At 45.2% G+C, this 19,994-nt stretch overlaps 1 protein-coding gene across 1 annotated transcript in view; it reads right to left on the bottom strand.

Moving 5' to 3' along the window:
- Positions 1-684: 684 nt before the first annotated feature.
- KATNAL2 (katanin p60 subunit A-like 2) overlaps positions 685-19,994 on the bottom strand; it is a 33,763-nt gene continuing 14,453 nt past the window's right edge. The window contains exons 9-16 of the mRNA XM_014953477.1: positions 17,885-17,983; positions 17,298-17,361; positions 15,072-15,190; positions 12,185-12,276; positions 10,167-10,277; positions 2,957-3,119; positions 1,367-1,469; positions 685-1,031 (exon numbers count right to left, since the gene is read on the bottom strand). Of these exons, the coding sequence (XP_014808963.1) occupies positions 892-1,031; positions 1,367-1,469; positions 2,957-3,119; positions 10,167-10,277; positions 12,185-12,276; positions 15,072-15,190; positions 17,298-17,361; positions 17,885-17,983 (891 nt within the window). The 3' untranslated portion in view covers positions 685-891. The remainder of the gene's footprint in view (positions 1,032-1,366; positions 1,470-2,956; positions 3,120-10,166; positions 10,278-12,184; positions 12,277-15,071; positions 15,191-17,297; positions 17,362-17,884; positions 17,984-19,994) is intronic.

Below are 19,994 nucleotides of genomic sequence, written 5' to 3'. Positions count from 1 at the left end.
ACAAACCCATGTGAGGAAAATACTGGGAGAACCACAAAGAGGGTAACTGTCTTGCTAAGCGAGAGAGGGGCAAGCAATGAGACCCGACAGTCTGAAAAAATGACTGATTAGAGTTTCTAATTAAAAGATGATGTGGCAGTCCCTGACTCTGTGTAAGCAGAAGAGTCTCCAGCTTGGCTAGCATTTACCTCTGAGCTGCAAAGACTCGCTGTTTGTGAACAGCGGGTAACCAAGCCAGTTTTGAGTTAGATTGGCCTAAATCCGCTGGTTTTCTACGTCTCCAAGTTCCTCTAATTCCTTGCCTTGGGAATAGGCCAAACCAACTGGAAAATAAGGCATTTGGCCCATGAAGGCTTTGTTTTTAGCTAAAAATGATGACAAACTAAACAAATCTACAACGTATTGCTATGGTCCCAAATTTCACTGAAAGTGGTCGCATTTCATTATAAAGGGTGCAGGTCTCTGCTGGTTCTGATGCTCTGGTGAGTCTCAGAAAGGGAGAATTACACTAATTATCTAACTGTTCTTAACAAGCTTTCTGCTCCAGTTCTTCTACCCCAAACCTGGTAAGAACTGACTTGAATAAAGACTGAGAAGCAATCTATCTTTTAAGTCTTTATCCATAAAATTAAGGCTGGAGCCTTCATTACACAGCAACTGCCATCATGTTATTTCCATGAAGAATGTTTTTTGAACATTCCCAAACACCCCTCCAATTAAACACCCATAACCAAACACCCCTGCAATTAAATCCTGAAAGTGAAGACTTCCCCCTGGCATTTGCCACTGCGTTCTCTTCCCTGGAAATGGCAGCACTTTCTTCCCCTTCACCACTGGATCCTTTGGAGGCAAAAGGCTTGGAAGTTTTCAGTCTTTCAGGTTTTTTTCTCTTTAAACTGACTCAAATTCTCTCTGCCAAGCTGTGTATTTCTGGCTTATGTTCTTTGCTGATGGCTTGGTGTGGGCAATCACATCGAGGAAATCTGCTGTGGTGATCGTCTCTAATCGGATCACGGGGAAGTTACTGTTACCTAAAGAGAAAAAAAAATATTAAATGCTGTTATTATTATCAAAAGACATTCTTCTATGTCCCTGCTTAATGCAACACTTAATACACGAAAACAGTAAGCCTAGGGAGATAAGAAAAATTTATATTTGTGCAGAGAGCACAGATACAGCTTTAAAAAGAGCCCTGATTTTCTAAAACGTTAGTTTAGGTGTGTGTTTTAGAAGGACACAGTTTAAAACTTTTCTAAGCAGATAACAGAGCTCCACCTGCTGGGGCTAAAACTGTAATTCCCAGAGTTGGAGCAGGAGATCGGCGTTTCCCAGATGGAATTCTCCCCTGGGAGCTGGGGTTAGTTACCTGGCTGGTGATTTTCAAGAGCGTCGAAAATTTTCCTCACTGGCCTCATGGCTGCTTCCTTGCACACGAGTTTTATGTCTGAGCCAGAGTAACCCTCTGTTTCCTGGGATCAGAAGGGTACATTACAGCTCACAGGCTTACAAATTGCACAGGAATGGTGTTTACAAGCATATAGATTTATATAAAATATGTATAAAGACTATTCCTATCTAAAATACATATATACACACAAACACACATAATATTTTTATGTTTACCCATTATGATGCTTGTTCTTGTTTTGATTTCCCACAGTAAGAGCAAGGAAAATACTGGGCATTTTCTTTCTAAAGGGCAATTTCCCATAGATGAAGTAAACCCCACTTTTCTGTGTCTCTTCCCAGCTTTCCTGTTAATAAATAACTATATTCCCTTATTAACATTTACGAAACAAAAACTGAGTACCATCCTCTATGTGAACACATGTAAAAAGGGCCCTTTATGAATACAAGAGATTTAGAAATAATTATTTTTAAGCTATTTTTCCAAGAATTCAGGGTGTGACAAAGGGCTGAATGAAGAAAGCCTGGTTTTCCAGTGAATCTCTTTGCTGTCTAAATGCTCTTTTCTCCCGCAGCAGTGGAGCTGTGACAAACCTTCCCCACACAATTAACTGCTCATTACCCCGATGAATTGGAAGCGCTCCCAGCTTGGTGAGAAGAACGATAAAATATCCTGTTGCTGGAAGTCTCCCTGTATTTAAGGCTGCAAAGCTGGCCCAGCAGAGAGGATGAGAACACACCAGTTTGCTAGCAGAGCTGTGTGAAACCAGCACTTTCCACAGCCGGGTGGAACGCTCAGCCCCGTGTCTCGCTGGTTTGCCCTTGGCTGGAGACTCAAACCGAGCTGAGGTCCTACCTCCAGCTCTGTATCTCATCATGGTTTCACACAGAGGTGATGTCCCAACTGTCTGGACCTCTTCTGCCATGACATAATGCTACCGCTGTGGGTGATACATCACGGAATCATGACATAATGCTACCGCTGTGGGTGATACATCATGGAATCATGGAATGGTAGAGGTTGGAAGGGACCTCTGGAGATCATCTAGTCCAACCCCCTGCCACAGCAGGTCCACCCAGAGCAGGTTGCACAGGAATATATCCAGGAGGGGTTTGAATGTCTCCAGAGAAGGAGACTCCACCACTCTCTGGGCAGCCTCTGCCAGGGCTCTGCCACCCTCAAAGGAAAAGTGTGTTTCCTCACGTTCAGATGGAATTTCCTGCGTTGCAGTTTGTGCCCATTGCCTCTTGTCCTGTCACCGGGCACCACTGAGAAGAGTCTGGCCCCATCCTCTTGCCACCCACCCTTTAGATATTGCTCAGCATTGATGAGGTCCCCTCTCAGTCTTCTCTTCTCCAGGCTGAACAGCCCCAGGTCCCTCAGCCTTTCCTCAGCAGAGAGATGCTCCATCCCTTGATCATCTCTGTAGCCTCCGCTGGACTCTCTCCAGCAGTTCCCTGGCCTTGAACTGTCACTCTTGCTGACCATTCCCACTCAGGAAGACCTAAAGCACCAAGCAGGCATCATCCCCTCACTCTGCTGTCTCACCTGGCCCAGCAAGCCGTAGTCCAGATCTGTTCTCAGCTCCACTCCTCTGCTGTTGCTCAGAGGGGGCAGCCAGTGCTGGATCATGGCCCTCCGGGCCTCTTTACTGGGGAGGTCCACCAAAATCCTCTTCTCCAACCGCCGCAGCATGGCAGAGTCTAACTCCCTGCAAGCAAAGGAGGAGAGGAATCATCTCAGTGCATCTCGCTGAGGGAGCTGCGGCGCTGACAGCGAGCTCCTCGCTGCAGGGACCGACACTTTTCAGCCCCACCTGTAACTGTGTCAACCTAATTTCAAACCAAAAAAAAAAAAAAAAAAGAAAAAAAAAGGATTAACTATCCTGGGTATTCCTGTTGACTGACAGTGAGGCTTAACAGAAACAAGCAGAAGCTGTAGTTCTCTTCCCTGGCTCTGCTACTCCTCTCCCTCTCTCTCGTTGCTATTAAGGAGACACTACAAATTGTCTGTCTGGGGCACTGTCGGGACTAATTAATCACTACTTTGTAAGGGATGCTTAGTAGGTACAAAATACAGGCTGAAGGTCTTGGATGCGAGGGCCACGTTTATGGCAGACCAAGATGTCGAGCTGAGGCTGCTCCTAAAATACAAATTATAAATAATACAGCCACAAAGGAGAATATCCTTATGAAAAGGATCCTGTGAAGGACGGACAGGACATGGATAAATATGTCAGTGAGCCAAAAAAGCACGATGCTGTCAACATCAACCCTGATCAGCAAAAAAAAAACAAATTAAAAAATACAAAATTTTAGGACTACTCTTCATTTCCACTTGCTTGCGGTGTGCAAAAGAAGCTTGAAAGAAAAGCAAATGTTTCTTTCTGTTCTTTTCTCAGTGCTTTTCATCACCATCTAGAACGAGCCCTTCTTGCCAGTGCCAGTCTGTGGAGCCTCGGGAGGATGCCCAGACACCAAGTCCTCCCACTCACGCGTCCACACAGTTCACTTTAATCTAATTTTTTCCCCAAGTTTGAACTGAAGGGTAACACAACCCAACAACAGAATTCCTGCTCCAGGCCATCCCTCGTCACCTGTGTAATGGGAACGGTCTACAAGTACCCCAGTCATCCATACAATTTTCTAGAAGAAATAGCTGCTATAAGATATTTACTCGCTCTAAAAGTCTCCAGTGCCTTCCAGGAGCTGCTCTGAACTATGGTCCTTCCAAGGCCTCTACCAGTCTTTCTCTGCTGGCCCCATTCAAGACAGATCCGTAACACACCAACAGAGCTTACTTCTGTCACCTTTGGTGTCTTGTCCTTGGTTTTTAATAGCAAACGTTTTCTACTGGCATAGCACATGATAAAGAAAACCAAACAAATGGGCTCCCAAAAAATAGAATGGTTTGGGTTGGAAGGAACCTTAAAGATCATCCAGTCCCATCCCCCTGCCATGGACAGGGACACCTCCCACCAGACCTGGTTGCTCCAAGCCCCCTCCAACCTGGCCTTGAACCCCTCCAGGGATGGGGCAGTCACAGCTTCTCTGGGCAACCTGGGCCAGGCTCTCACCACCCTCACACCAAAGAAGTTCTTCCTGAGATCTCATCCCAGATCTGATTTGGATTTCACAGCTCAGATCTCCTTGAACCCATCTTGGCCACACAAACCATTCAAGGCCAGGTTGGGCAGGGCTCTGAGCAACCTGATCTACTTGAAGATGTCCCTGTTCGCGGCAGGGGGTTGGAATACCTGATCTAGTTGAAGATGTCCCTGTTCACGGCAGGGGCTTGGAACAGATGGCCTTCAAAGGTCCCTTCCAACTCAAACCATTTTGTGATTCACCCACCCTGAGTGTGGAGAGGGAGAAGAAAAAAGCACTGCAATGGAAGTCGAATTAAATAATCCATTAATACATTAGGAAACATTCACTGCATGGTTACGGGTCACTTTGTTTCTTCCCTAATTAGGCCTTTGTTTTATATAATGACGTTGACTCATTTCAACGAGTAGTTTGTCGATAGGGAGTGCCTCGCTGAGGAGGAGTGGGACGCGGGGGTGGGCAGCACACATGGGCTGCAGGGGAAGATCAATAGCTGCAGCGCAGCTTAGGGCAGCGTAAAGAGCTTTGTTTAGGCTTCTTTTCATTCATCTAAAAGCAGCTTGCGACTAATTTTTTTTTTTCCCTCCCCGTGATCGATAAAGATCCAAGTTAAACAAATCTCTTGAAATCCAGCTTAATACCAAATGTTTGCAAGAGCACAGCGCTGTGCTGGGGAGACACAACCTCGGGCTGTAGGACGCGGGGTTTTGACCCTCTGTTATGAAATATATGAGGTGCAGCTGAAGTTTGGGGTCTTACAGTCGGGCTGAACATCACCTGATGCACATTAAAATTAATGGCAAAAATATAATTGGAGTCTTAAAGGGGGTTCAAACCCCGCCAACCTCTCTGGAAGCAGACACTCCCAAATTCCTTGAGGCTGTGAGCCTCAACAAAAGTGCTCCTGGCTCTTACTGTCTTTTTGTCCCTCTAAATCACCTTTCTGAGCACACACTCAGCAATACCTTAAAGCACACTCTCTGCAGCAGGCACATTTCTGCTGGACAACCTGGTCATCACCCGTAGCTTGGATTTCATTAAGAGAGGGCAAAATCCATCCTGCCCATGAGTGATGTTGACAAAGTCCAAAAAGAACTTTTGAGATGGGCCTGTGTAAACCTCGTGAAGTTCATCCGATCCAAGTGCAAGGTCCTTTCCCCTGGGTCAAGGTAACCACAACCACAAATCGAGGCTGGGCGGAGAATGGATGGAGAACAGCCCTGAGGAGAAGGACTTGTCGGAGTGTTGGTGGATGAGAAGCTCAACGTAAAATAGGAATGCAGGCTGGCAGCCCAGAAAGCCCCCCACACCCTGGGCTGTCCAGAGAAGGGCACCGGAGCTGGTGAGGGGTCTGGAGCACAAGTCTTGTGAGGAGAGGCTGAGGGAGCTGGGGGTGTTCAGCCTGGAGAAAAGGAGGCTGAGGGGAGACCTTCTCGCTCTCTCCAACTCCCTGAAAGGAGGGTGTAGCCAGGGGGGGTCGGTCTCTTCTCCCAAGGAACAGGTGAAGGGACACTCCAGACAACGCCGTGTTCTGTGCAGATTTTTAACAGGAAGGACAGCTGTCAGAGGAGGAACCCCAAGGAGGGTCTGTGCCAGGAAGGCTGGAGGATCTGGGCTGTTGAGCAGGAAGCAGTTCCCAGTGTGAACCTCATGAAGTTCAGCGAAGCCAATTGCAAGGTCCTGCACCAGGGTCAGGGCAACCACAACCACAAATCCAGGCTGGGCAGAGAATGGCTGGAGAGCAGCCCTGAGGAGAAGAACTTGGGGGGGGTGGTGGATGAGAAGCTCAACAGGAGCCAGTAACGTGCGCTGGCAGCCCAGAAAGCCCCCCACACCCTGGGCTGCATCCCCAGCAGCGTGGCCAGCAGGGCCAGGGGGGGATTCTGCCCCTCTGCTCCGCTCTGGGGAGACCCCCCTGCAGGGCTGCCTCCAGCTCTGGGGCCACCAACAGCAGAAGGACATGGACCTCTTGGAATAAGTCCAGCAGAGGGCCATGAAGATGTGCCAAGGGCTGGAGCCTCTCTGCTGTGAGGACAGGCTGAGAGAGGTGGGGGGGTTCAGCCTGGAGAAGAGAAGGCTCTGGGGAGATCTTAGAGCCCCTTCCAGTCCCTCAAGGGGCTCCAGGAGAGATGGGGAGGGACTCTGGATCAGGGAGGGGAGGGGGAAGGGTTTGACACTGAAAGAGGGGAGATGGAGCTGAGATGTGGGGAAGAACTTCTTTGGTGTGAGGGTGGTGAGAGCCTGGCCCAGGTTGCCCAGAGAAGCTGTGGCTGCCCCATCCCTGGAGGGGTTCAAGGCCAGGTTGGACAGGACGGTTTTATAGAAACCTCACAGAACTGGGACCAGAGATATTAGAATCATAGAATTGTCCAAGTTGGAAGGGACCTTTCAGATCATCGAGCTCAACCATCAACCCAACACTGACAAAACCACCACTAACCCATGTCCCTCAGCACCACGTCTGCCTGGCTTTTAAATCCCTCCAGGGGTGGTGACTCCACCACTGCCCTGGGCAGCCTCTTCCAAGGCTTGACAACCCTTTTTGTGTAAAAATTTTTCCTAATATCCATCCTAAACCTCCCCTGGTGCAACTTGAGGCCATTTCCTCTTGTCCCATCGCCTGTTCCTTGGGAGAAGAGACTGATCCCCCCTTGGCTCGACTCTGCTGTCAGGGAGTTGGAGAGAGTGTATGGAGGGAGCTCAGCCTCACGCTTAACATGCCTCCATGGTAACTCCATCCAGCACCAGCCACACAGTGACCTTCAGACCCATTGCTATCCCTGAACTCTTCCTCGGTGGGTTTCAAACACCCCATATTTCCTTTCTGTGTGAGAGTAGAAAGACATGGATCCTCTGAAGGCAACTGATCCTTTTTAATACTGCCATGCTGTAGTATTACGTGGGAAGCTTAGATCCTCACAGGATAATTTAAAACACAATGGAAAGGTGTAATGAACTGCTCAGAGTTTCTCTTTCTAAAAGGGTAATGATGCTACAATAACATAAACATTTATAACATGTTATTAATGAACCATAAAGAGATTAATGGGGTATTAATGTATTAATTATCTTTCAAATTTAAATATTCACACAGAGTAGCTATTTTTTTTTTCAGAATTTTATCACACAGCTTAGAATAATTAAATCAAATTCTGTTCAGTTCCTTTCATGTAGATACTTTAACCCAAGTTTGGAGTTTGTGCTGATTTAAAGTAATGAGCTTGTCCAAGGCATAAATCCCTCAAACCAACACACAGACTCCACCATTGTTCTAAATTCCTGCATCTCTTGTGTCATGGAACCACCGTGGTTTGGGCTGGGAGGAACCTGTAAAGGCCATTTAGTCCAACCCAGCTGCCATGAGCAGGGACATCTTCAGCTAGAGCAGCTTGCTCAGAGCCCCACCCAACCTGGCCTTGAATGTTTCTGGGGATGGGACATCTACCACCTCTGTGGGCAACATGGGCCAGGGTCTCACCACCCTCAGAGTAAAAAGTTTCTTCCTTTATCTAGTCTAAATCTCACCACTGTTACCCCTTCTATCACAGGAGGTCTTTGTGATAGTCCTTGAACTTTTGTCCCCATCTTTCCTGTAGGTCCCCTTTAAGGTCTCCCCAGAGCCTTCTCCAGGCTGAAGCCCCCCAACTCTCTCAGCCTGTCCTCACAGCAGAGGGGCTCCACCCCTTGCAGCATCTCTGTGGCCTTCTTTGGACCCATTCAACAGGTCCCTGTCCTTCTGCTGTTGGTGCCCCAGAGCTGGAGGCAGCCCTGCAGGGGGGTCTCCCCAGAGCGGAGCAGAGGGGCAGAATCCCCCCCTGGCCCTGCTGGCCACGCTGCTGGGGATGCAGCCCAGGGTGTGGGGGGCTTTCTGGGCTGCCAGAGCATGTTGCCAGCTCCTGTTGAGCTTCTCATCCACCACCACCCCCAAGTCCTTCTCCTCAGGGCTGCTCTCCATCCCTTTATCCCCAGCCTCTATTGATACCAGGGGTTGCCCCCACCCACGTGCAGGACCTTGGATTTGGCCTTGTTGAACTTCATGAAGTTCACATGGGCCCACTATGTGAGCTTGTCCAGTTCCCTCGGGATGGTATCCCATCCCTCAGGCGTGTCAACCACACCACTCAGCTTGGTGTTGTCTGCTGTTGACTGTCTCATAGCAGGGGAAACTTGCCTTCTGCCTTAGGTGTCAAAATTATGTGAGCTGAACAATTCTGACAAAATTAATGAAAGATGATGGAGTGGGGTTACCATAAACTTTGCAAGAGATTGTTAGGTGGTGTGTCCATGACCAAGCTGATGCTTTTTCACACATACTGAAAAGCAAGGAGCTGTGGATACACCATGTCATTCAGACTTGGACGCTCCCTGAAGCCAGCAACAGCCTGATCACAGTCTGAAGTCCTCTAGCCACAGAGAGAGGATTTTCCAACCCATCTCCTTTGGCAACCTCATGAGAAACCAGCCAAAAATCACTAATGGTGAAAAACAACAGGTAGGTTTGCACCAGGAATGAAGCCTGGGTGCAGATCCCCCAGTTCTGGATGCCCTGCTCTGTCACACTGTGGTGCCGGGTGAGCGTCACATCAATGAACAACGTGCCTTTCAGTCCATTTTCAACTATTGCAACTCAAAATGCTGCTGAGCTGCTGCTCACACAAGGTCACTCCTCTGAACACCAGCCACTGGGTTCCACCAAATGTTTCCCAAATCACAGTTCGAAGCTCCCTGGAAACAGGTCTTCTCCTCTTTGGACTCCTAACTCGACCACCTCTACATGTAAGAGGTGAACAGGCCCACATAGATCTGTGTGCTTTGGGGACATGGATATCAAGAAAGACCTCAGTGCTGTGCTGATCAGCAAACTGCAAAAACATTAGCCATTCAGATGGTCTGCCCCCAGCAGACACCTTGTATTTCTCTTCTTCATGTGTACTTCAGGGAAAGGAGGAGAAAAACAAACAAAAAAAAACCTTCTTATGCCTAACTCATCATTTCTGCAGACATCTGCCTCCAAGACCATCCCTCACTGAACAGGTGATTTCCACAGTTTACTTTGCTGAGATTCCCCTCTCTGCTTTCAACGCACAGATTTCTCAGCAGGAAAAGATGTTCTTCTACTGGAGATTTCGTGGATCAGTAGCCCAGGGACAGGAGGAATCTCAGGCCAGGGAGACAGACTAGTTCCAGATGTAAGAAAACCAACTTTAAAAACAAGCCCATCCTCAGTGTGCTGAAGAATTTTACCCCTCAACTTTTAAAATTCACATTTGATACCAATAAAATCCAACATTCCTATTTATGGAGTATCCTTCTAAGCACTAGATGTTTTAAGCACCTTACAGTTCCAGGCTGAAACCCTTCTTAGCTTAAACATAGTAAATAACTTGCCCGTAAAGTCAAATACTCCATTTTAAATATTAGCAGCTGGTAGCACCAGCATATGTTGACTTTATTATGGATTATTCTCATGTGGCACAAATAGCAAGAATTGCAGAGTTTAAAAGTAAAAGCTCCAAATTAATCTTTAAATGCTTTAACCAAATATCAAGGCTTTTTTTTTTTTTTTCCCTCCAAAAGTCTAAATAAAATCTTTATCTGTGCTTAGAAGCTCATGCAAATGTATTCAAAAATGTACTCTCTGGATCTCTTACCATGGCAGATTGGAAGCTGCTAAAACAAATACAAGATCATCAGATCGGGCCAAGCCATCCATCTGCACCAGTAATTCTGTTTTCATCCGCCGACTTCCTTCGTGTTCACCGCTACCAAGATTCAGAGAAACATTATTTGCCCAGTGCATTAAAGTAATCATCTTTATTTATGCAGTGTCGTTCACAGCAACTGAGCCCTTGTCACAGTTTTGCCCCAGTTCAAAGCATGATTAAGCTCCATTAGCCAACATCTAAGCATTAAAAATCAAGCTTTCTAATGATTACTTAAATGGACTCTTTTCAGTGCATTAAAGTGAGGAGAATTCACTATTACTGAATCCAAAGAAAGTATTTATTTTTATTTTTTTTCTTCATATTAATCCCCATGCAACGTTGACGTTTACTGGAAAACAGCTAAGGCTTTGATTGATTCAGATATATAAGTGAATTTTAATAATTTGATAGTTTTCATTAAATAACTAACACATCTACCTATTCAGGGCAACTACTGGCATTTCCTTGTGAGTGAATGTTAAGTGCCCACAAGAAGATAATGAATAAATAGATACCTCCTACTGAATTCAATATTTTGCAAAATGTTCTATCAAAAGCAAACAGAAAAATATGATCTATCGAAACCAGTTTAAAAACAGGGCTGCAACCACCCAGAAAGCCTCCTTCCTCAAAAAGAGGAGGGGAACTGAAGCAAAACACTAAGAATTCTGGCCCTGCTCCAGGTAACCATTTTTTTTTCAGGAAAAACAAGTTTGAACTCTTGGTCCCAGGTGTGGAGTTCTTTGAAACTCCTGGATCAAACCCAGAGAAAAAATCAGGGCTGTAGATGCTAAGAGGTACAATTTGGGTTAAATGGTTTGTTTCTGCAAAGGCATCCACACATCGGTGCCAAGTCAATATGTAATCAGGATATGTAAAAATAACTACACATTCTTAGATAAAAATTCTTATTAAAATATATAATACTGTGATGTTAATGAGAGCTTTTAAATGTATTTATGAAGGCAAAATTTGGCCCATAATTTATAGCTATTAACTGACAATTATTACAAGTTGTGTCTTTATGATATGGTATATTCTATTCATAGATCTTTGTGAGCATATAATTTGCAGTACATTAAATCCATTGTAATGGGTTCCTAATGGTTATAACAATATTTTTATATTTCTTCTGCTCCTTACCCATCCCTAACCCTTGCAATCTGTTTTTTAACAATAAAGTGCCTACACCATGGATGACAATAACAACATCCTCCCATTCCTGCATCTGGAAGTCCTGACAATGCCACCAAGGTTTCTCCCATTAATGAAAATGCCATCCCACCGTGTAGGCTCAATTTTAACCTGCAACACCTAAACCTGTCCAAAACGTCCCCAAAACAGCTGCTGCTTGCTCGCCTCTAACAAATCACCTGGTTTGCGCCCCCACTGCCTTTAAAATAAGAGATTTAAATTGCCTAAAATGAGGGATTTGAAGTGGAAAGAAGGCGCAGCACTGCTGGTTTTCACAGTCTTGCTGGACCCGTAGTCCCTTGCTAACCCTCACACAGCCCGTTTTTCACGCTCACTTCTCTGCTGACCTCATCATCTACTGTGACTGGAACACTCACTGTTAAATTCACTTTTTAAATCCCCCCCAGCCCATGCAAGGCTCCCACAAAGCAAGGCTTTTGGAGCCGATTCTGACAATAAACACACTGCGGGGCTCCTGATGTTGACAAGAGAGCGAAAGACAAAATACTTAAAGAGTCGTGAAAATGACCATTATCGCTCAAAGCAGTTATAATGTCAATAAAGTCTAAAAGGCAGGACTCTCAGGGGCCCAGTCGTGCTGCTGTTGAAGTTTATAGAGTAGCCCCAGGCTTTAGTTTGGGGGAAGATTTGTTTCTAAAGGGTACACTCTGTGATTAGAGCACCTGAACACACACACTAGAAAAAAAAAGAGGCAGGGAAAGGAGGACAAACATATTCCTAAAGCCAGAAGAAGTGGTCACATCAGTTACCCAGAAATAGTGCCTCTTTGACTCATAACCGACTCCAGCTCATCCAAGAAAATTGTGGAAGGAGCGTGGTACCGGGCAAGCTCAAATAATACCTGTTCAGAGAGAAGAGGAAACATGACAAGTTAAGTTTAACGAGAAAATCAACACAAAAAGGCGTTAAGGGCCACAAGCACAGAGGATAAATAACAGTACCCACTTTCCAAACTTCTAGGACAAAAAGGGGTATCTGCTGGGAAAAAGCCCTGGGGAGGCAGAGGTTCCCCGAATCCTCTCAAATTGTGAAAGGTTTGTAAAGGAGATAGAAAGAACACAGGCTCGTAATCCTGTCTTTATGTATAAATCTTTCTGGCTAAATCCTATCAGAGTACCCTGCGAATAATGGGATAGAAGAAAATGATCCATCAGAGAATTCTGGGAACTCCTAAACTGTTATCAGAGATTAAACATCCGTCTTTTGTTGTTGCTCCATTTGTAGTTTTTTAAATAAGGATTTGAGGAAAAAAAAAAATACTAAAAATCAGTGGAACCATAATGAAAGAAAATGGACTGATTCTCTTGATAACAACCAAGCAGTTCTTATTTTTTTCCTGGTCAAAAAAACCCCTTAAACTGCTTGAACAATCAAGATTAAAAAATAGAATATTAAGCTGACACACAAAATCCAGGTCTGCCCTTTTCAGAAAGAAGTTTCATCTATTTTTCTGTAAACATGGAGAGGTTTATATCAGCAGTAAAAAAAAAAAGTCAGTTCTTAAGCGTTCTTTGAGTTTTTAAATAAATATCACTAACAATATATATTAATCCAGCACTTTTCAATCTGAACACTTAAAAAATTTTAAAAGATATCTGTTATTTCCTACACTTTGGATATGAAGCACAGGGAAGTAGTCAACGACCAGTCTACAATTTTCCTACAAATCTAAAATATAAAATCACACCAATACAGGTGAGAACTGAGGAAAGCTGAGCCAACATTCTTCCAAATGACTGGAAAACCCACCAAGACTTCACACAAGTTCAGAAATCTCCTATCCTGGCCTCATTTCATTTTAGGATATAAATTCACACAATCCTTTTCTTCAAGCTGTCCCAATCCACAATCTTATTTCATTTCTGGATTCTGCCAAAAACTCAACTAAGGGTGAAATGCCACAAATTCAGTATCATTGCAAAACACTACAGCATGTTCACAAAAACCCTTTTGGAAAACCAGACTGTCCCATCCCTGCTCCTGCCAGAAGGGAAACTTTGAGGAAGCTACTGAGACAGATGTCAAGAGGATCAATAACATTGGAGGTGAATGTCAGAAGAAAAATGTGCCATTTTAAAGGACAAAGGACACCTGAAGAATAATTATGTATTGCAGATATTGCCTAAATTACAAGAGAGATTAATAATGTTTGTAATGCCATTTCATCAATGACCTGGATGAGGGGACAGAGAGTACCCTCAGCAAGTTTGCTGCTAACAGAAAACTGGGAGGGGTGGCTGACACCCCAGAAGGCTGTGGTGCCACACAGCGAGACCTGGACAGACTGGAGACTTGGGCGGAGAGGAACCTCATGAAATTCAACAAGGGCAAGTGTTGGGTGCTGCACCTGGGGAGGAGGAACCCCCTGCACCAGGACAGGTTGGGGGCTGACCTGCTGGAGAGCAGCTCTGAGGAGAAAGACCTGGGAGTCTTTCTCCTCGTGAACAGAAAGTTGCCCATGAGCCAGCAATATGCCCTTGTGGCCAAGAAGGCCAGTGGTCTCCTGGGGGACGTTAAGAAAAGTGTGGCCAGCAGGTGGAAGGAGGTCATCCTGCCCCTCTGCTCTGCCCTGGTGGAGGCCCCAGCTGGAGCACTGGGTCCAGTTCTGGGCTCCCCAGTTCCAGAAGGAGAGGGAACTGCTGGAGAGGGGACAGCAGAGGGCTACAAAGATGATGAAGGGGCTGGAGCATCTCTCTACTGAGGAAAGGCTGAGAGACCTGGGTCTGTTCTGCCTGGAGAAGAGAAGACTGAAAGGTCAACTCATCAATGCTGAGCAGTATCTAAAGGGTGGGTGGCAAGAGGATGAGGCCAGACTCTTCTCAGTGGTGCCCAGTGACAGGACAAGGAGTAATGGTCACAAACTGGAACACGGGAAATTCCGTGTGGTGCCCAGTGACAGGACAAGGAGTAATGGGCACAAACTGCAACACGGGAAATTCCGTGTCAACATCAGGAGGAACTTCTTTCCTTTGAGCATGGCAGAGCCTTGGAAGAGGCTGCCCAGAGAGGGTATGAAATCTCCTTCTCTGGAGATATTCCAGACCTGCCTGGACGTGTTCCTGTGCAACCTGCTCTGGAAGGGGGTTGGACTAGATGATCTCTGAAGGTCTCTTCCAACCCCTACCAGCCTGTGATTCTGTGATTTGCCAAGTGCAATCTGTTATGATTATACATTTTCTGGAGCTCTGTATCTATCTGAAGAGTAGCCTAAGAGATAAGTGTAAAGAAAAGCTATGAATTTGTGGATTTTGTACACCGAAATGGTGGACATTGCATTTGGGTAAAGATGCAACACCTGAATCCCTGAATTTTTTTGTACACAGTTGAGCCATGCATGCTACTTCCTAGTATATATGCAAAAAATGCATTTACCATCAAACCATCCTCCTTAAAACAACATTACATCTATGTTTGACTGTAAGACCTTTGTGACAAGAGAATCCTGTGCCAATTCTGAGCCCTGAAGACTAAAAATAGCAGGGAATTTGGGAACCTAAAAAACATGTTTTGTCCAAGACAGGAAAGATTACGAATATTAACGGAAGACTAACTTTCCAGTTCTGTGTTAAAACTCCAGTTCTTTAAGTAGGACCCTGATGTTTGTTAAAGTATAACAAATAAGATAATAATTCTTACCCGGACGAGTTTTTCTGAATCCCCCCTCCATTTGCTGACAATGGTGGATGCTGATATGTTGAAAAAAGTTGTATTGCACTCTGTGGCAACAGCCTTAGCAAGCAAAGTTTTCCCAGTACCTACAAACAGCAGCATTGAAGAAATTCACTCTCTAAAGAAATAAAATGCAAATGTTTGAATAATTCCCTTCATTCTACCATCAGTCAGGTAAAACCACTAAAATAGAAAAAGTCATAGAATCATAGAAAATAGAGTGGTTTGGGTTGAAGTGACCTTTGAAGGTTATCAACCCCCATGCATTGAGCAGGGACATCTTCAACTAGATCAGGTTGCTCAAAACCTTTTCCAACCTGAACCCCCATGCATTGAGCAGGGACATCTTCAACTAGATCAGGTTGCTCAAAACCTCGTCCAACCTCACCTGGAATGTTTACAGAGATGGGGCATCTACCACCTGCCTGGGCAACATAGGCCAGTGTCTCACCACCCTCACTTGTGGCCTTGAAATCGTCTGGAGAAACTCAGGTAATAAAGCACTGCAAATGGCAACATGGGCCAGTGTCTCACCACCCTCACCTCTGGCCTCGAAATTGTCTGGAGAAATTCAGGTAATACAGCACTGCGAATACAATGGTTTGGGTTGGAAGTGACCTTTGAAGGCTATCAACCCCCGTGCAATGAGCAGGGACACCTTCAACTAGATCAGGTTGCTCAAAACCTTTTCCAACCTGACCTGGAATGTTTACAGGGATGGGGCATCTACCACCTGCCTGGGCAACATAGGCCAGTGTCTCACCACCCTCACTTGTGGCCTTGAAATCGTCTGGAGAAACTCAGGTAATAAAGCACTGCAAATGCTTTCCCCAAATTCTGAAGTGCTCCGTGCTGAAATGGTCAAGATACCTCCTGTGGCAACTACATCTAGTGCTCCGTGCTGAAATGGTCAAGATACCTTCTGTGGCAAGTACATCTAAACACAGAACCATAGAATTGTCCAGGTTGGAAGGGATATGTGAGATCATTGAGTCCAACCATCAACTAACACTGGCAAAAACCACCACTAACCCATGTCCCTCAGCACCACATCTGCCCGGCTTTTAAATACCTCCAGGGATGGTGACTCCACCACTGCCCTGGGCAGCCTCTTCCAAGCCTTCACAACCCTCTTGGTGAAAAAATTTTCCTAATACCCATCCTAAATCTCCCCTGCTGCAACTTGAGGCCATTTCCTCTTGTCCCAACACCTGTTCCTCAGGAGAAGAGACCGACCCCCCCTGGGGAGTTGTAGAGAGCAATAAGGTCTCCCCTCAGCCTCCTCTTCTCCAGGCTGAATAACCCCAGCTCCCTCAGCTGCTCCTCACAAGACTTGTGCTCCAGACCCCTCACCAGCTCCATTGCCCTTCTCTGGACACGCTCCAGCACCTCTATGTCCTTGTTCTGAGGGGCCCCAAAGTGGACCCAGCACTCAAGGTGGGGCCTCACCAGTGCCTAGTACAGAGGAATGTCTCCCCTCAGCCTCCTTTTCTCCAGGCTGAACACCCCCAGCTCCCTCAGCTGCTCCTCACAAGACTTGTGCTCCAGACCCCTCACCAGCTCCATTGCCCTTCTCTGGACACGCTCCAGCACCTCTATGTCCTTGTTCTGAGGGGCCCCAAAGTGGACCCAGCACTCAAGGTGGGGCCTCACCAGTGCCTAGTACAGAGGAATGGTCACTGCCCCAGTCCTACTGGCCACACTGTTCCTGATACAAGCCAGGAAGCTGTGCTGACATAGAAAACACCCAGCTAGTACAGAGAGGGCAAAACTTCCACCCCATTTCCAAAACAACCCTCAAATGCAGAAGAAAGAAAGTACATTTTCCTTAAGAAGGTGAGTCCATGCCACATTTATTCACATTTTGTAAGATCACGTCAAGTCAAACTTGATTAATAAGCGAAAACAGTGATATGAGTTCTCACTCTTCTGAATGTTTAGTATAAATACTGTTTGTGGAAAATTCAAGTGTAGAAATAGTCACTGGAATAGTTGTGAGAAAGGCAAATGGAGTTGTTTGAGTGTCAGAGATAGATGTAATCATGCAACGTTGTCTCCTTTTATTTCACAGAAGATGTTACAGAACATCTTCTTTATTAACTCATTTGATCTAATTAGCATCAATGATTTATCCATGGGACAAAAGCAGAAGCAGTGATAAACGAGCAGATACGTATGTAAAACTTTCCATACCTGGTGGTCCATACAGCAATAATCCTTTCCAAGGAGACAGAATGCCTGTAAACAGCTGGGGGTACTATGGAAAGGAAAAAGTAAATCAGGGATTAAAAATGCATCATGCATTAAAAATGCACGGGATTCTAACCCCCTACACCATGCATTTAGGAAATGTAAGAAATTTTAAGAGAGTGGGATAAAACTGCCGCAAAACAATATAATATATATGATCTGAGTACTGAGAAAAATACTTTATTTACCATTTGAAATCTGTTTTAAGTGCATTTTTCAAATGCAATTGATTTGATGTTCTCTCTTATAAGTCATTTCCCATGGAATTCATATAAGCCAAATCCAGCACCTCTTACATTGCCAAAGGTGCCAAAGAATAGGACCCAACATTTATAATTTTAATACTGAAAGGACATTTTCCTATAGGAGGCTGTGTACGCCATTGTCAGATGAAACAGGAACAGGAACAGTTCTAACATGAACTGCTACAAAAGTATTGAAATACTGAGAACTCTAAAACACCACTGAAATGACAAGGAAAATGTTAACGAGCCAAACACTGGTCTTCCCAAAACTATTTAGTGCCTTACCCTTATGGGATAAACAACTGCTTCCTTGACTAGCCTTTTAGCTGCATCCAGTCCAATAATGTCATCCCACTTCACATTTGGATTATGGAGATAAATGTCCTGCAACACACATCGCATCCTGTCAGTCAAACTTAAGTTCTTCTGCACTGGGGTAACGAAAGTAAAACACTTGACTCAGGAATCATAGAATCATAGAATGGTTTGGGTTGGAAGGGACCTTAAAGTTCATCCAGTTCCAACCCCCTGCTCTGGGCAGGGACACCTCCCACCAGACCAGGTTGCTCCAAGACCCATCCAGCCTGGCCTTGAACCCCTCCAGGGATGGGGCAGCCACAGCTTCTCTGGGCCAGGCTCTGGGCCAGGCTCTCACCACCCTCACAGCACAGAAATTCTTCCCCACATCTCATCTCCATCTCCCCTCTTTCAGTGTCAAACCCTTCCCCCTTGTCCTATGGCTCCCCTCCCTGATCCAGAGTCCCTCCCCATCTCTCCTGGAGCCCCTTGAGGGACTGGAAGGGGCTCTAAGGTCTCCCTGGAGCCTTCTCTTCTCCAGGCTGAACCCCCCCAACTCTCTCAGCCTGTCCTCACAGCAGAGGGGCTCCAGCCCTTGAGCATCTTTGTGGCCTCCTCTGGCCCCGCTCCAACAGGTCCATGTCCATCCTGTGCTGAGGACTCCAGAGCTGGATGCAGTACTCCTGGTGGGGTCTCCCCAGAGCAGAGCAGAGGGGTAGAACCACCTCCCTCGCCCTGCTGGCCACGCTTCTTATGATGCAGCCCAGGATGTGATTGGCTTTCTGGGCTGCCAGCACACATAAAATACTTTTGTTTGTTTTAAACTTAATGCTCAGTAACTTTATCACTGCACCTATTACTTATTACTTATGTAACAGTGAAAAATGAATATTTACTCCATGCTACGCAAGATTTTATATGCTGCCAGAAAAGGTGCGAGAAACTCTGTGACAGGAGGAAAAATTTGCCCTGAGCATCTATCAAAAGATAGTCGGTAATTAGTCTATGCCCTACAGCACTCATTAAATTAATTTCATTTAATTCATTGAACTTTTCAAATCTTCTATGAATCTTTCTATTTTTCTTAGTAATATTTGGTGATTTTACATTCCAGAGAGTAATTGTTCTGCAGAAAATATCATATCCTCAATACAAATACTTGAGATAAATTTTGCTCTCCAATAAAAACAGGGAGTCCCCAGAGACTGAAGAAAAATTATGTGCTTATATCCGAGGGGAAAATTTGATTTAATACAATTAGAAAAATTATTTATATAGAGTAGATTACACTTTCCCTTTCTATTAACAGCAAATTAAGATGAATCAGATTTATGATACTAAGTAGAGACTTCCATAACTGTTTTCAAATTAAATTAGATTGTTGTGAAATAGATACCACATGCTATTTATTTTTATTGATTTGCACAGTGTTGATTACCATAGCAACTAGGAACAGATCAGCACAATTTAAAAAACATAATATAACGAAGGTTAAAGCAACCTTATTGCTTTCTGCAAAAGCACCAGCAAGAACAACACTATTTTAAAGATTTACCATAAATTCAGAACCAGACAGGAACTGAAATGAATGAGAATTTTCTTACTTTAAGGTTGGAAATGTCTTAAGAGTTCAGCTCTATTGAACTGCAAATTCAAAACTTGCAGACCACACATTTGGACCATATGTGGCAAATCAGTCAGCAGAAGTCTTAAAGGCTTTTTAAACAGCTGATTTAAAGTACATGGGAGCAACAACTGATACCATTTCTGATGCTTATGTCCAGAAAGAGTCATAGCATCATAGAATGGTTTGGGTTGGAAGGGACCTTAAAGATTGTCCAGTTCCAACCCCCTGCCCTGGGCAGGGACACCTCCCACCAGGCCAGGTTGCTCAAAGCCCCCTCCAACCTGGCTTTGAACCCCTCCAGAGACGGGGTGGCCATACTATCAAATACCATGATATTATGAAGCCTTTTGGACCTCGTGGGGTCTGGGAGGTGATGCATGTGAAGTGTTTACCTGCTTCATAGCCAGGCTGATCCCCAGTAGCCCAGGGCCTGTTTGGTTGATTGCACCTTGACCCATGAGTGAAATGAAA

The sequence above is a fragment of the Calidris pugnax genome, unplaced genomic scaffold, assembly GCF_001431845.1.
Source record: "Calidris pugnax isolate Ruff unplaced genomic scaffold, ASM143184v1 scaffold260, whole genome shotgun sequence".
Taxonomy (NCBI): Eukaryota; Metazoa; Chordata; class Aves; order Charadriiformes; family Scolopacidae; genus Calidris; species Calidris pugnax.
The sequence above is the reverse complement of the archived record's forward strand: the minus strand, read 5'-3'. Positions and strand labels throughout refer to the sequence as shown.